Below are 12,394 nucleotides of genomic sequence, written 5' to 3'. Positions count from 1 at the left end.
GAATTCAGTTATAAGACTGGGACCTAGCAAAAAACCAACCTAAACATCAGCACGGTCTTTTATGAGTTCTTCTAAGGGTAACAAAATAAATAATTTTAATGAGAGAGAGGCAGAGAGTGAGACAGAGAGGATTTTACAGACGATGAATGTTTTTCCTTGGGGGTCATTCTCCCCTACTCCTCTGCAGCATCAGGAGCGAGGGGTGGGCACCCACAGCCTGGTGCTGGAGTCATTTTGTGCACCTGGGGTAGAACAGGACCCCAGGGCTCGAGTCCCTCCACTCATTGCCAGCTGCCAGCAGGATGTCACTTGAGGCTGGAGATTCCAGGGCATTGGGAGAACTCCTGATCCAGCTCTGACAGTGCCTGAAATCCTACCAGCCCAGCTCTGGGCTTGAAGGGCTTTTTCTCTTCTAAAGACACTTATCAAGGTGTGAATATTCTGGGGAGAGAGAAACCCCCTCTGCTGCCTACCCCATCTTCTGCCTGGCCACTGGCTGGATTCAAGAGCCACAAGGTCATTTGTGGGCAGAGAGGTCTTAGCAGAGTCTGAGAGGAGAAGGGGCAAAGGTGAGCCCAGCGGAGTGGTCCCCTTACGTTTGGAAGCCCAGAGGTGGGTACCCCAACGCAGCCTGGGGAATTCAGGAAAGGCTTACTGGGGAAGAGGCTTTCATGCTGGGTCCTGAAGCAGAAATAGGTGTGCATCAAAGGAAAAGCAGGGAAGGCAAGCAGGGCCAGGCAGAGGGAACAGCACACAAAGGCCCAAAGACAAGCTCTACAGGGCACTTGGTATGGAGCAGGAGGAGGTGGGAGCCATGCTAAGGACTTTGCTCTTCCCATTGCGGGCAACTGGGAGCTACTGAAAGCTCTAAGCAGGGAAAAGACCAAATTGGATTTGTAGTATAGAAAAGCTCGCTCTAGCGGGGCACCGTGGCTCACGCCTATTATCCCAACACTTTCAGAGGCCGAGGTGGACAGATCACCTGAGGTCAGGAGTTCCAAATCAGCCTGGCCAACCTGGTGAAACCTCATCTCTACTAAAAATACAAAAACCAGCCGGGCGTGGTGGCATGCGCCTGTAATCCCAGCAACTCGGGAGGCTGAGGCAGGAGAATCACTTGAATTTGGGAGGTGGAGGTTGCAGTGACCCAGGACAGTGCCACTGCACTCCAGCTTGGGCGACAGAGCAAGATCTGTCTCAAAAAAAAGGAAAAAAACAGAGGAAAAGCCACTCTACTGCAGTATGGAGACTGCAAGGATGGGGATCAAAATGGAAGAGGGGGCCAGGCAGGAAGTGATTGCAGAAGTTCCGGTGGTAAGTGGTGGTGGCCTAGACCCGGGTTGTGACAGGTGGGATCAGGAGGTCAGTGGTCCAGGGCAAGGCGGACAGCAATGCCCCTCCATCTGAAGCCCCAATCATCTGGACTCTGACCCTGGGAGCAAAATGCATGCCCCTCCCTGCTCCATCAGCCCCCCATCCTCCCTGCTACTTAGCCACGGAGACAGGGTTTTGCCATTGGTACCTGGCTGGTCCGGGTGATGCAGCGGCGGACAAGGTCTCTGATGTTGTTGTGCTTGTCGGTCTGGAAGTACACGGTGGCGCTGGATTTTTCCTTCAGGTAGGGCTTCTCAGCTGAGGCCCAGCTGTGCAGTAGGGCCGGCTCGCTGCCCTCTGAGGCCACGGGGAAGTAGGTGCCGGACTGTAGGGAGCTGGAGTCTAGTCCCTTAGGGCCTGTCTCTGCCCCTCCCAGGGTGTCAGGGGGACAGGGGCGCTCCCAGGCCTGGGCCTGGATGTACTGGGCCTCCACCGAGGACAGGAAGTCCACCTCGCCTTCCCGGCTGAGCACCCGCCAGTAGGCTTCAGGACCCCCATCCAAGAGGGCGTCTGTGGCCAGCCGGGCACTCTCGTTGTCACTAAAGTCAGCCCTAGCTGGCCGGACCCACTGGCTCTTGACATCTTCCAGACGCTTCCGGATTTTGCCCAGGTGCCTTGACCGGCTCATGCCGCCTGTCCCTGGGTGGTGCTGGGAGAGGCTGGCACGTCAGCTCCTCCAGATGTGGGAAGCAAATGGAACACACCACGGAGGAGTGGGGCTCCCACACCCCCGGGAGGCAGCCTGATCCCAGTACCGGCGTGCAGAGCACCTCCAAGAAGTGATTTACCGCTGTCCTGAGCAATGCTTCTCAGAACTCCTCACCTGCAGCCGAGGGATTGTTTTATCTCTCAGGGCCACCTGCCCTGCCCTCGGGCCGGGAGGGCTGGCTCAGACACCACCTTGGCACAGTCAGTCATGGGATATTTCCTCTCCTCCCAGCCGCAGGGGGAGGTGAAGGTGAGCCGGCTTTCCTGCTGGGTTTCACAACTCTCCCTCAGGCCTTTGTTACCAAGCAGGGAGCCTCCCCAGCACCACCAGCCCAGCTGGAGGATGGGCCTGAAGGAGGCCTGCCTGCCTCTGCTCCCCTCCTGGGTGCCGCGATTCCCACGCTGTTTCAAAGATGAGAATTTCCCTGTGGGGGGAAAGGTGCCATCCCTGAGATGCCTCCCCCCGCCCTGTGTGAGGAGGGAGCTGGACACGGGCCAGGGAGAGCTGTAGACCAGGTGTGTCTCCTCTCCTTGGTCACACCCAAGTGCCCACCCCTCCCTGCCCTATGAAGGAGCTCCTCTCTCCCATGCCTTCTCAAGTGTCATTGTCATTGTCATTGTCCTGTTTGCAGAGCCCGCAAAGAGTTTCCAGTTCTCAGGCCAACGCTGCCTTGCTGGAAGAGGCTGCTTGGAACACTGTCTGGAGAACGAGCCGAGGCTGCCCGCAGCCCACGAGCCCAAAGGACCAGTCAGTCTTGGTGCTGGAGCAGGAGGAGCAGCACGTGGGTTTGAAATCTATGAACTCTGAGGGGAGTGACCACGTGTTCTTTCTAGATCAGGTCGTGGCCTGACAATGGGATGAACTGCCTAAAACCCTGACTCTCTTTGATTGGGCTTTGCTGGAAACAGGCCTGAGACTAGGATTTGAGTACAGGTGGTTAATCAGAAGGTCATTCCGAGAAGCACACAGAGGAGTGGGGAAGAGAGAAGGGAAGGAAGCCAAGCCATGTGAAGGTGATGAGCAGGCCACTGTTGTGGACATCTGGGTTCATGGACATCTGTGGGGACATCAGGGCTTTCCAGCCTGTGGGAACCTCTGGGTGATGGTGGCAAATACACCTTAAGGTTTTCCTGCCCAAAGGGTGAGAAAGCAGCAGAGTTTATCTAAGGAGTCCTAGTTATCACTGGCTGAGGGCTGCTCCCGGAGTCAGTTCACCAAGCACAGCCCTGAACCCAGAGAAAGTCTTCAGGCAGTGTCAGGTGCTACAGGCAGAGAGTGCTGTGGGAGTGGTGAGGAGTGAAGAAATTAAAGCAAGGCCCTGACGCTATCTGCTCAGGGACGACACCAAGAAATCAGGATTGTGTGGTCTTCAGAGAGCCGGGATATGGTAAGAACTTGATGTCTCTCAGTGGCATAGCCATTCTTTGGAGAAAAACAGCCGTGAGCACCTGTAACCCTACTGTAGCTGTGGTCCTTGTGCCTCAGCCCAGCAGTACCACAGTGTTTTTTAAAGTGCGGTGCGGCCGGGCACAGTGGCTCATGCCTGTAATCCCAGCACTTTGGGAGGCCGAGGCAGGTGGATCACTTGAGGTCAGGAGTTTGAGACCAGCCTGGCCAACGTGGTGAAACACTGTCTCTACTAAAAATACAAAAATTAGCGGGCCTGGTGGCTTGGGCCTGTAGTCCCAGCTACTCGGGAGGATTAGGCAGGAGAATCGCTTCAACCCGGGAGGCAGAGGCTGCAATGAGCCAAGATCACACCATTGCACTCCAGCCTGGGCAACAGAGCAAAACTCTGTCTCAAAAAATAAAATAAAATAAAAGGAATCTCTTCTCTCTCTCTCTTTTTGGAACATCGAAGGAATCCAATTCACAATCTTGAGCAATCCTCTCTTTATTCTATTTTATCTACTCCCTACAATCTCTGGCGGTCACAGAGGACAAACACAATAAACACTGTCTCCCATTGCCTTTTGAATCTATGCCCTTTCTCTTCCGCCTTTTGCTAACTCTTGCTTCTGTAGATTGATGCAAGCCCTTTTCCCACATCCTCTTCCCATCTTCCCTCCTCTCTGGTCTGGTCTGTGTCCTCCTCAGGCCATTCTCTGTTCCTGCATCACCCAAGTCCTGTCCCCAGTCTAGCGAGATAGACCCCAGGGCAGGGCAGCGGTCCATGGATTTGCTCAGCTTCACTCCATGGCTCCGAAGCTGTCCATAGACTATACTCTCAGTGACCAGCTCCCGAATTCATTACTAGAGAAGTTTCTCTGAACGTGTAGAGCTGGGGGAACCAGGAGGGGGAGGTGAGCGTTTTCTCCTGAGCATGAGGTGGGTATTGCTTAGGTATTGCTTCATGGCAATTTGGCAACTGCCATGTGCCATTGAAGATGGTTCTTACCTTCCTCTGAAAGAGGAAGAGGACACAGTCTGAGTGGTTCCCATTTATGTTAATTTTTTTTAAAGTTGTCAATTGCTCCCTGTTGCCTATTAAACTAAGTGCCAAGTCTTTTTTTTTTTTTTTTTTTTTTTTTTTTTTTTTTTTGATACGGAGTCTCGCTCTGTCGCCCAGGCTGGAGTGCAGTGGCCGGATCTCAGCTCACTGCAAGCTCCGCCTCCCGGGTTCACGCCATTCTCCTGCCTCAGCCTCCCGAGTAGCTGGGACTACAGGCGCCCGCCACCTCGCCCGGCTAGTTTTCTGTATTTTTTAGTAGAGACGGGGTTTCACCGTGTTAGCCAGGATGGTCTCGATCTCCTGACCTCGTGATCCGCCCGTCTCGGCCTCCCAAAGTGCTGGGATTACAGACTTGAGCCCCCGCGCCCGGCCTAAGTGCCAAGTCTTGAGCCTACCTGAGACCCTGCACAAAATGAATGTATGTTCATTTGAGCCTGGCTTCTCCCGTACTTGCCCATTGCTGAGTGCTCACTGCTTGCTGGCTCTCTGTGCTGAGGGAGAAATGGATTATTAGTCCTCATTTCACCAAAGAGGAAACCAAAGCTCAGAAAGGTTGAGTACTTGCCCAAGATCACACAGCTGGTAAATGGCAGAGCCCATGTACTTTCCACCATTCCAAGCTTCACTTTTTTCTTTCCCATTCCCCTTCCCTTTCTGTTCACAGCACATTACAAATCCTCTTATTGGTTCCTGAATATGCATGGGGAGAACTTTAAAAGTAGGTGGGTATTCTGGGGTTCTCCTTTCACCTGGACCTAATTCTCTTTCTTGGTTGAATAAATGCTTGAGTATCTCCCTGAGACAGAGGTATCTGTGACCTATAGGGACCATTTTCTCCTCGTCCTCTCAAAGAGCAGCTCTTTAAAACAAAACAAAAACCCGAATCTGAATGAAACTTCCCCTCTAGAGTCCTGTTTCTGTCCCCAGCTCTTGGTCCTCACACAGACCCAGAGATTCCAGTTGAATCAAGATGAATACATGTTGGTATCACTCATCCTCCATCCCTGGCAGACATTACTAGTTGATCATAGGATTCTGCCAGTGAGCTGGGAACTGTTCTTTTGCCACTCTTTGTAGGGATTATCTTAGTCCATTTTATGCTGCTATAACAGGATGCCACAGACTAGGTGATTTATAATGAACAGAAATTTATTTGGCTCATGGTTCTGGAGGCTGAGAAGTCCAAAAGCATGGTGCCAGCATGTGGTGAGACCTTCTGCACTGTACATCCCATAGTGCAGGGCAAAAGAGAGAGAAAGAAGGGGCCGATCTCATTTTAACAAACCCACTCCTAAGATAATGACATTAATATATTCATGAGGGCAGAATACTCACGGTCTAATTACTTCTCATTAGGCCCCACCTCCCAACACTTTTGCACTGGGGATTAAGCCTCCAACACATGAACTTTAGAGGCACATTCAAACCATAGCAGGAACCACAGAGAAGTCCTTACCTGAAGGAATGCTGAAGGCACTGCAAGCTCTTCAGTTACTGATGAGAAAACTGTAGCCCAGAAAGAGGAAGTGACTGTTCTCAAAGTCATCAAACTGGTTGGTGATTCTCATCAGCTTAGTCTCTCATCTCTCCTCTGCAGCCCAGCCCTGTGAAGTGTCCTCATTCTTGCCCGCTGTAATAACAAACTTCCCCACCTAGGATTGCACTTCCGAACCAGGAAGTCTGGCCAGCTGTTGAACTGCACGTTCATACCTTGAAAAATCCTTATCAAGGAGCCCTCAGTGACAGGCACTGTGGATTATGGAGGACTCCACTTCCCTTCTTCCTTCCTGTGGCCATCTGAAGTGTGGTTGTCTCCTTTTCATGAGGTCATCCAACAATAAGAGAAAGGATGAGAAGCCACACTCTTGTTAATAAATGAGTGGCATATTGGGTCTTCCTGAAAGTTCCATTTATCTAGGACAGTGGCACTCAGCTGGAGGCGATTTTGGACCCCCCATCCAGGGGACATCAGGTAACGTCGGTAGCCATTTTCGGTTGTCATTCTGGGGGCGTGGGTTGCTAACTGGCATTAGTGAGAATAAGCCAGGGGGTCTGCTACATCCAACAACACACTGGAAAGTCCCCCACAGTACAGAGCTGCCTGACCCAGAACACCTGCAGTGCTGAGGAACACCCTTACAGGTGACCGATGTGGGGATCCCAGTCTCCTGCCATTGTTCAGTCTGTTCCCCCAGTCCTTCCCTCCACCATCATAACTTATTCAAATCTTTCCCAGCATTCAAGGTCTATCCTGAATCTGACCTATGCTAAGAAGCCCCACTGGTGAATTACGAAGCAGCTGTAACTGCTCCTCCTCTGGTCCACAAGGCGTTTGTAGGATATGTCTCAGGCAGTCTAAATGGTCATGGGTGTATTGCCCCATCTCTCACTGCTTCTAATTCCTTGAGCAGTGCAATGGCAAAAGGCTTACATGAACTCTGAGTTGGGCACAACTGTGTCCAGACTGTGCCTATGATAGGGGACCTCAGGAAGGTATCATAGAGGACCTCACTGAACTTCACTCTTCTCATCCCTATAGTGACAGCTAACATTTGTGGGGCACGTCCTGTGTGTGTGAGGTGGTGTCCTATGTCCTTTTCATGTGCTAACTCACTTCAGCCTCATGACAACCCTGTGAGTAAATGCTATTACCATTCCGTTTCATGCATGAAGGAAATAAGGCACAGCAGTAACCTTAAAGGGTGTGAGATCTAAGGGCGCTGCACTGGGTGGTCAGTGAACAAACCTTGTCCAGTTTCTGCTTGGCTCTTTAGCCGGAGAGAGTGCCAATGTTTCTTTCTGAGTTTTCTACATCATTGATATTATACTCTCCATACAATTTTATATATCTTGCCTCCTTTTTTGCTTAGCATTACTCAGAAGTGTCTTTTCCATGTCATTAAAAGTGTGCACACTTCCCTGCTCCACACTTCCCTTCTCTTTTCTTCTGGAAGAAGTCAGTCCTAAAGCCATTGGGTGGGTCAAAGCAAGGTGGGTGTCAGCGGTGGGAATGGGCTTGGTGGCTCAGAGCATGTGTTGGAGCCCAGGCCAAGTGAGGAGGTGCAGGGGACTGAGGGGTGAGGGAATGTCTGCATAGGGTGTGAGGGTGTGTCCTCACAGGGGCCAGTTGGAGCCCAAACAGGTCAAAGAGGGTGTCCATGTGGGCAGGGGAGCTGCCTAAAAGGGGTGTCAGAGCTCTAGCTGGAGGAGGTGGGGGAAGATGGGAGATTGGTTACATACAGGAGCATTGATCAAATAAACAAATAGATTAAAGGTAAGAGAAACCAGGTTTCTTACCGTCAGAGCAGGGAGCACACACAGAGAAAAGGGGGAAACTGAAACGGACTTGTTAGATACGAATTGGAGGCACCGATTTGAACTCCCAGCTTTCAATAGAGATAGATAAACTTAGATAGATTAAAAAATATATAAAATATTTCTAGAATTTGTTTTCTGTATTTATATTCTATTCATTTATAATATGTATTATATATTCTCCTGTTCTGTCTGCTGACAGTGACGTTCAGACTGCAATGTGTGCCCAGGGCTTCTTGGAGAAATGGCCGATTTCAAGTCCAGAGCAGACGAAATACAAAGTGATCATGGAGCATCTCACGCCAGAAAGCAGGAAGGAGCTCAAAGAGTGATAAGGCCATGTCAAAAAGACGTGGAAGTCAACTTGGAGGGGTTCCCACTGGCTTACCTGGGACAATCTGAGCATGAAAATCATGGCCATAAAGGATATAGCATGAAATAACGTAGGAAACCACAAGACCAGACTAATACAAATAAACACATATTTTGAAAGTTTGAGAAGGAATGAGATAAAATTTCAAATAAACTCCCGACAGGGCGTGGTGGCTCATACCTGTAATCCCAGAATTTGGGGAGGCCAAGGTGCGTGGATTGCTTGAGCTCAGGAGTTTGAGACCAGCCTGAGCAACAGGGCAAGACCTCGACTCTACCAAAAAAAAATTAGTGTGGTGGTGCATGCCTGTAGTCCCAGCTACTTGGGCAGCTGGGGCAGAAGGATCTCTTGAGCCCAGGAGGTCCAGGTTGCAGTGAGCCATGTTCGTGCAAGGCACTCCAGCCTGGGCGACAGAATGAGCACCTGTCTCAAAACAATAAAATAAAAATAAACTCCCCATAAAATACTTGATAATTACAAAGGGGAACAAGAAACTTTACAACACAGACACTTATCATACACCACCCTAATCAAGGGATCAAAGTGACCCTCATCAATAAAGGGACAAACTGAAATCTTGAGCCGCCTGAGAGGATGCGATAAGATGACAGAATCACTTCTGTGATGTTCCTGGCAAAGATACATGATCAGAATCGAATTAGGAGGAAATATCAGACAAAGCCAAATGCGAGGACATCCTACAAAGTAACCGCCCTCTCATCTCAGAACTATCAAAGGCAGTATCTTAGGGAGGTCTGGGGAACTGCTCCATATTGAAGGAGACTAAAGAGTTCCGATAACTAAATGCAACACATGATTCTGCACTGGATTCTTCTGCTGTGAAAGACATATTGGGACAGTTGGCAGAACTTGCAGGGGACCTGAGGATTAAATGGCAGCAATTTATCACTGTTGATTTCCCAATTTTGATGGTTCAATTGTAGTTTGTAGGAGAGAATCCTAGCTTGTAGGAAACACACAAAAAATAATAGGGATGATGGCGCATTCTGTCGGCAATTCTCTCAATAGTTCAAAAGAAAGGAAATGGCTGAGCGCAGTGGCTCATACGTGTAATCCCAACACTTTGGGAGGCTTGAGCCAGGAGTTCAAGACCAGCCCAGTAATACAGTGAGACCCCAATATCTACAATTTTTTTTTTTTTAATTAACCAGGTGTGGTGGTGCATGCACCTGTAGTCCCAGCAACTTGGGAGGCTAAAGTGGGAGGATTGCTTGGGTTGTGGAGGGTGAGGCTGCAGAGAGCCATGATCACACCACCACCCTCCAGCCTGGGTTGCAGAGTGAGACCCTATCTCAAAAAAAAAAAAAAAAGAAGCAAGACCCTGTCTCAAAAAGAAGAAGAAGAAGAAAAAGAAGTAACGGGAGGAGGAGGAGGAGGAGGAGGAGGAGGAGGAGGAGGAGGAGGAGAAAGGAAATACTTTGTACTGGTTTTGCACTGCTTCAATAAGCTTTTGATTTAAAAAAGTTTTTTAGGCCGGGTGCGGTGGCTCACGCCTGTAATCCCAGCACTTTAGGAGGCTGAGATGGGCAGATCACGAGGTCAGGAGATCGAGACCATCCTGGCTAACATGGCGAAACCCCGTCTCTACTAAAAATACAAAAAATTAGCCAGGCATGGTGGCGGGCGCCTGTAGTCCCAGCTACTCAGGAGGCTGGGGCAGGAGAATGGCGTGAACCTGGAGGCAGAGCTTGAAGTGAGCCGTGATGGCGCCGCCGCACTCCAGCCTGGGAGACAGAGCGAGACTCCGTCTCAAAAAAAAAAGTTTTTTAGGTCCTCCCACGAAAAGGAAACAATCAGAAAAATCCAGAACATGGGACAATCTACAAGACGACAGACAACAGGCAGGGTGGGTAGAGAGGGCAGCAGCAGGGACGGATAGTCCTGTTGCATACACTCTGCATTCTGGTGCAGACCAGTAATGTTTCTCCAGATGAGGAAACTGAGGCACAGGGAGGTTAAGTAAATTCCTTAAGGGCCCCATGACAGAGCCTGGATTGGGCTTGGCTGTAACTGCTGATTTAAGCGGGAATCTCCTCCTTTAGGCTGTGAATAATTTGGGGTGGGGGTGGGGCCAGACATGACTTAGCTTCTTGGAACTCCAAGTGCCTATCCCAGTTTGGAGCTGGCACGTCCAAGGCACCGAATGAGCACCTGTTAGATGAACAGACGGCGAAGAGCTCCTGAATCACAGGCCAGCTCACGCGGATAGAATGCACACAAATAGGACTCCAGCGCTTGTTCACGGGGCAGGAGTCAGGCCAGGGCACAGTGACCTGGAGGAACAGGGTGCCTGTTTGACCTCCAGGGGCAGCTGCCACCCTCTCCTGCCACTTCCTCATCAGGGCCTGCAGCAGCATGAAAATCATACAGTCTCCTTACCCAATGACCCGAGAAGTGCAATTAAGTTGAAATTAGTTGGCATAATTAATTAGACGGGTAAATAGCTCCCTGTCAACATCAATCAATCCATTCTGCCTAAAATCAGCTCAGCGAAGGCAGGCCAAGGAGCCCCTGCAGCGCTGGCCTCTGCTGGCGGGCAAGGTCAGAGAGTGGCAGCTGGAACAGGCCAGGGTGTCCTGCCGGTCACCCTAGACCCCACTCCCCCATCCACAGGTCCTTTACAGTTTTTTTTTTTTTTTTTTTTTTTTGAGACAGAGTCTCACTTTGTTGTCCAGGCTGGAGTGCAGTGGCACGATCTAGGCTCACTAAAGCCTCCGCCTCCTGGGTTCAAGCGATTCTCCTGCCTCAGCCTCCTGAGTAGCTGGGATTACAGACACATGCCACCATGCCTGGCTAATTTTTGTATTTTTAGTTGAGACAGGGTTTCACCATGTTGGCCAGGCTGGTCTTGAACTCCTGACCTCAAGTGATCCGCCCACAGCAGCCTCCCAAAGTGCTGGGATTACAGGCGTGAGCCCCCACACAGGGCCTTACAGTTGCTTTCCATGGGAGCGGCATCTCTGCAGGGTCTTCCTCAGTGATTCCATCTGCAGCATCCGGCAAAAACACTGCTCCATTCCCAGAGAGCCACAGCTGCAAATGCCTTTGCCCCCTCGAGTTTCCTACTTCAGAATCGCCATTCCATTGCTCAGGATTTCCGACATGCATAAAAACCATGGGACCTCTGATGGTTTGGTTAGGATATTGCAGAAACTTAAAAAATCAAAGTATAACTTATTGACAATAAAATGTACCCTTGTTAGGCCGGGTGCGGTGGTTCACGCCTGTAATCCCAGCACTTTGGGAGGCCGAGGAGGGCAGATCACGAGGTCAGGAGATTAAGACCATCCTGGCTAACATGGTGAAACCCTGTCTCCACTAAAATCACAAAAAATTAGCGGGGTGTGGTGGTGGGCACCTGTAGTCCCAGCTACTCGGGAGGCTGAGGCAGGAGAATGGTGTGAACCTGGGAGGTGGAGCTTGCAGTGAGCCGAGATGGCGCCACTGCATTCCAGCCTGGGTGAAGAGTGACTCAAAAAAAAAAAAAAAAAAAAAAAAAAAAAAAAAAAAAAGAAAAGAAAAAAAATACCTTCATTACTGTATAACTCTCTGAATTTTGAGAAACACGTATAGTCATGGAACCACCATCATGATCGAGATACAGAATATGGCAGGACATGGTGGCCCATGCTTGGAATCCCAGCACTTTAGGAGGCTGAGGTAGGCAGATCACCTAAGGTCAGAAGCTCGATACCAGTCTGGCCAACATGGCGAAACCCCGTCTCTACTAAAAATACAAAAATTAGCTGGGCATGGTGGCACGTGCTTGTAATTCCAGCTACTCGGGAGGCTGAGGCTGGAGAATTTCTTGAACCTGGGAGGCAGAGATTGCAGTGAGCTTAGATCACGCCACTGCACTCCAGCCTGGGCAAGAGAGCAAGACGTCATCTCATTAAAGAAAAAAAAAAAGATACTGAGTATTTCCATCACTGCAAAAAATTCCCCCTGCTCTTCGTAGTCACTGCTTCCCCTACCCCAACCCCTGGCAAGAACTGATGCGTTATCTGTCCCTAAATTTCTGCCTGTCCGAGAATGTCATATAAATGGAACCATAGAGTATAAGTCTTTTGCGTTCTGCTTCTTTCTCTTGGCATAACACACTTGGGGTTCATCCACATTGTGGTGTGTCTTGGTAGCTAGCTGCTTTTTA

The 12,394-nt window shown here is 50.2% G+C and overlaps 1 protein-coding gene and 1 non-coding gene across 3 annotated transcripts in view; one reads left to right on the top strand and one right to left on the bottom strand.

Annotated features, from left to right (window-relative positions):
- Nucleotides 1-6,082, bottom strand: part of FAM83A (family with sequence similarity 83 member A) — a 33,952-nt gene extending 27,870 nt beyond the window's left edge. The window contains exons 1-2 of one of the 2 annotated variants that reach the window (XM_033202915.1): nucleotides 4,931-6,082; nucleotides 1,523-2,843 (exon numbers count right to left, since the gene is read on the bottom strand). In XM_033202915.1, the coding sequence (XP_033058806.1) occupies nucleotides 1,523-2,002 (480 nt within the window). In that variant the 5' untranslated portion in view covers nucleotides 2,003-2,843; nucleotides 4,931-6,082. Of the gene's footprint in view, nucleotides 1-1,522; nucleotides 2,844-4,930 lie in introns of those variants that run through there. The other variant, XM_033202914.1, reaches the window with a different exon arrangement.
- LOC117079734 lies at nucleotides 4,299-4,519 on the top strand. Its single transcript, XR_004435579.1, has one exon. It is a non-coding gene; the product is annotated as a small nucleolar RNA U3 (small nucleolar RNA).
- Nucleotides 6,083-12,394: the final 6,312 nt, after the last annotated feature.

Source organism: Trachypithecus francoisi, unplaced genomic scaffold (assembly GCF_009764315.1).
Source record: "Trachypithecus francoisi isolate TF-2019V2 unplaced genomic scaffold, Tfra_2.0 Lachesis_group7, whole genome shotgun sequence".
NCBI classification, from domain to species: domain Eukaryota; kingdom Metazoa; phylum Chordata; class Mammalia; order Primates; family Cercopithecidae; genus Trachypithecus; species Trachypithecus francoisi.
This window is presented reverse-complemented; position numbering and strand designations above follow the sequence as displayed.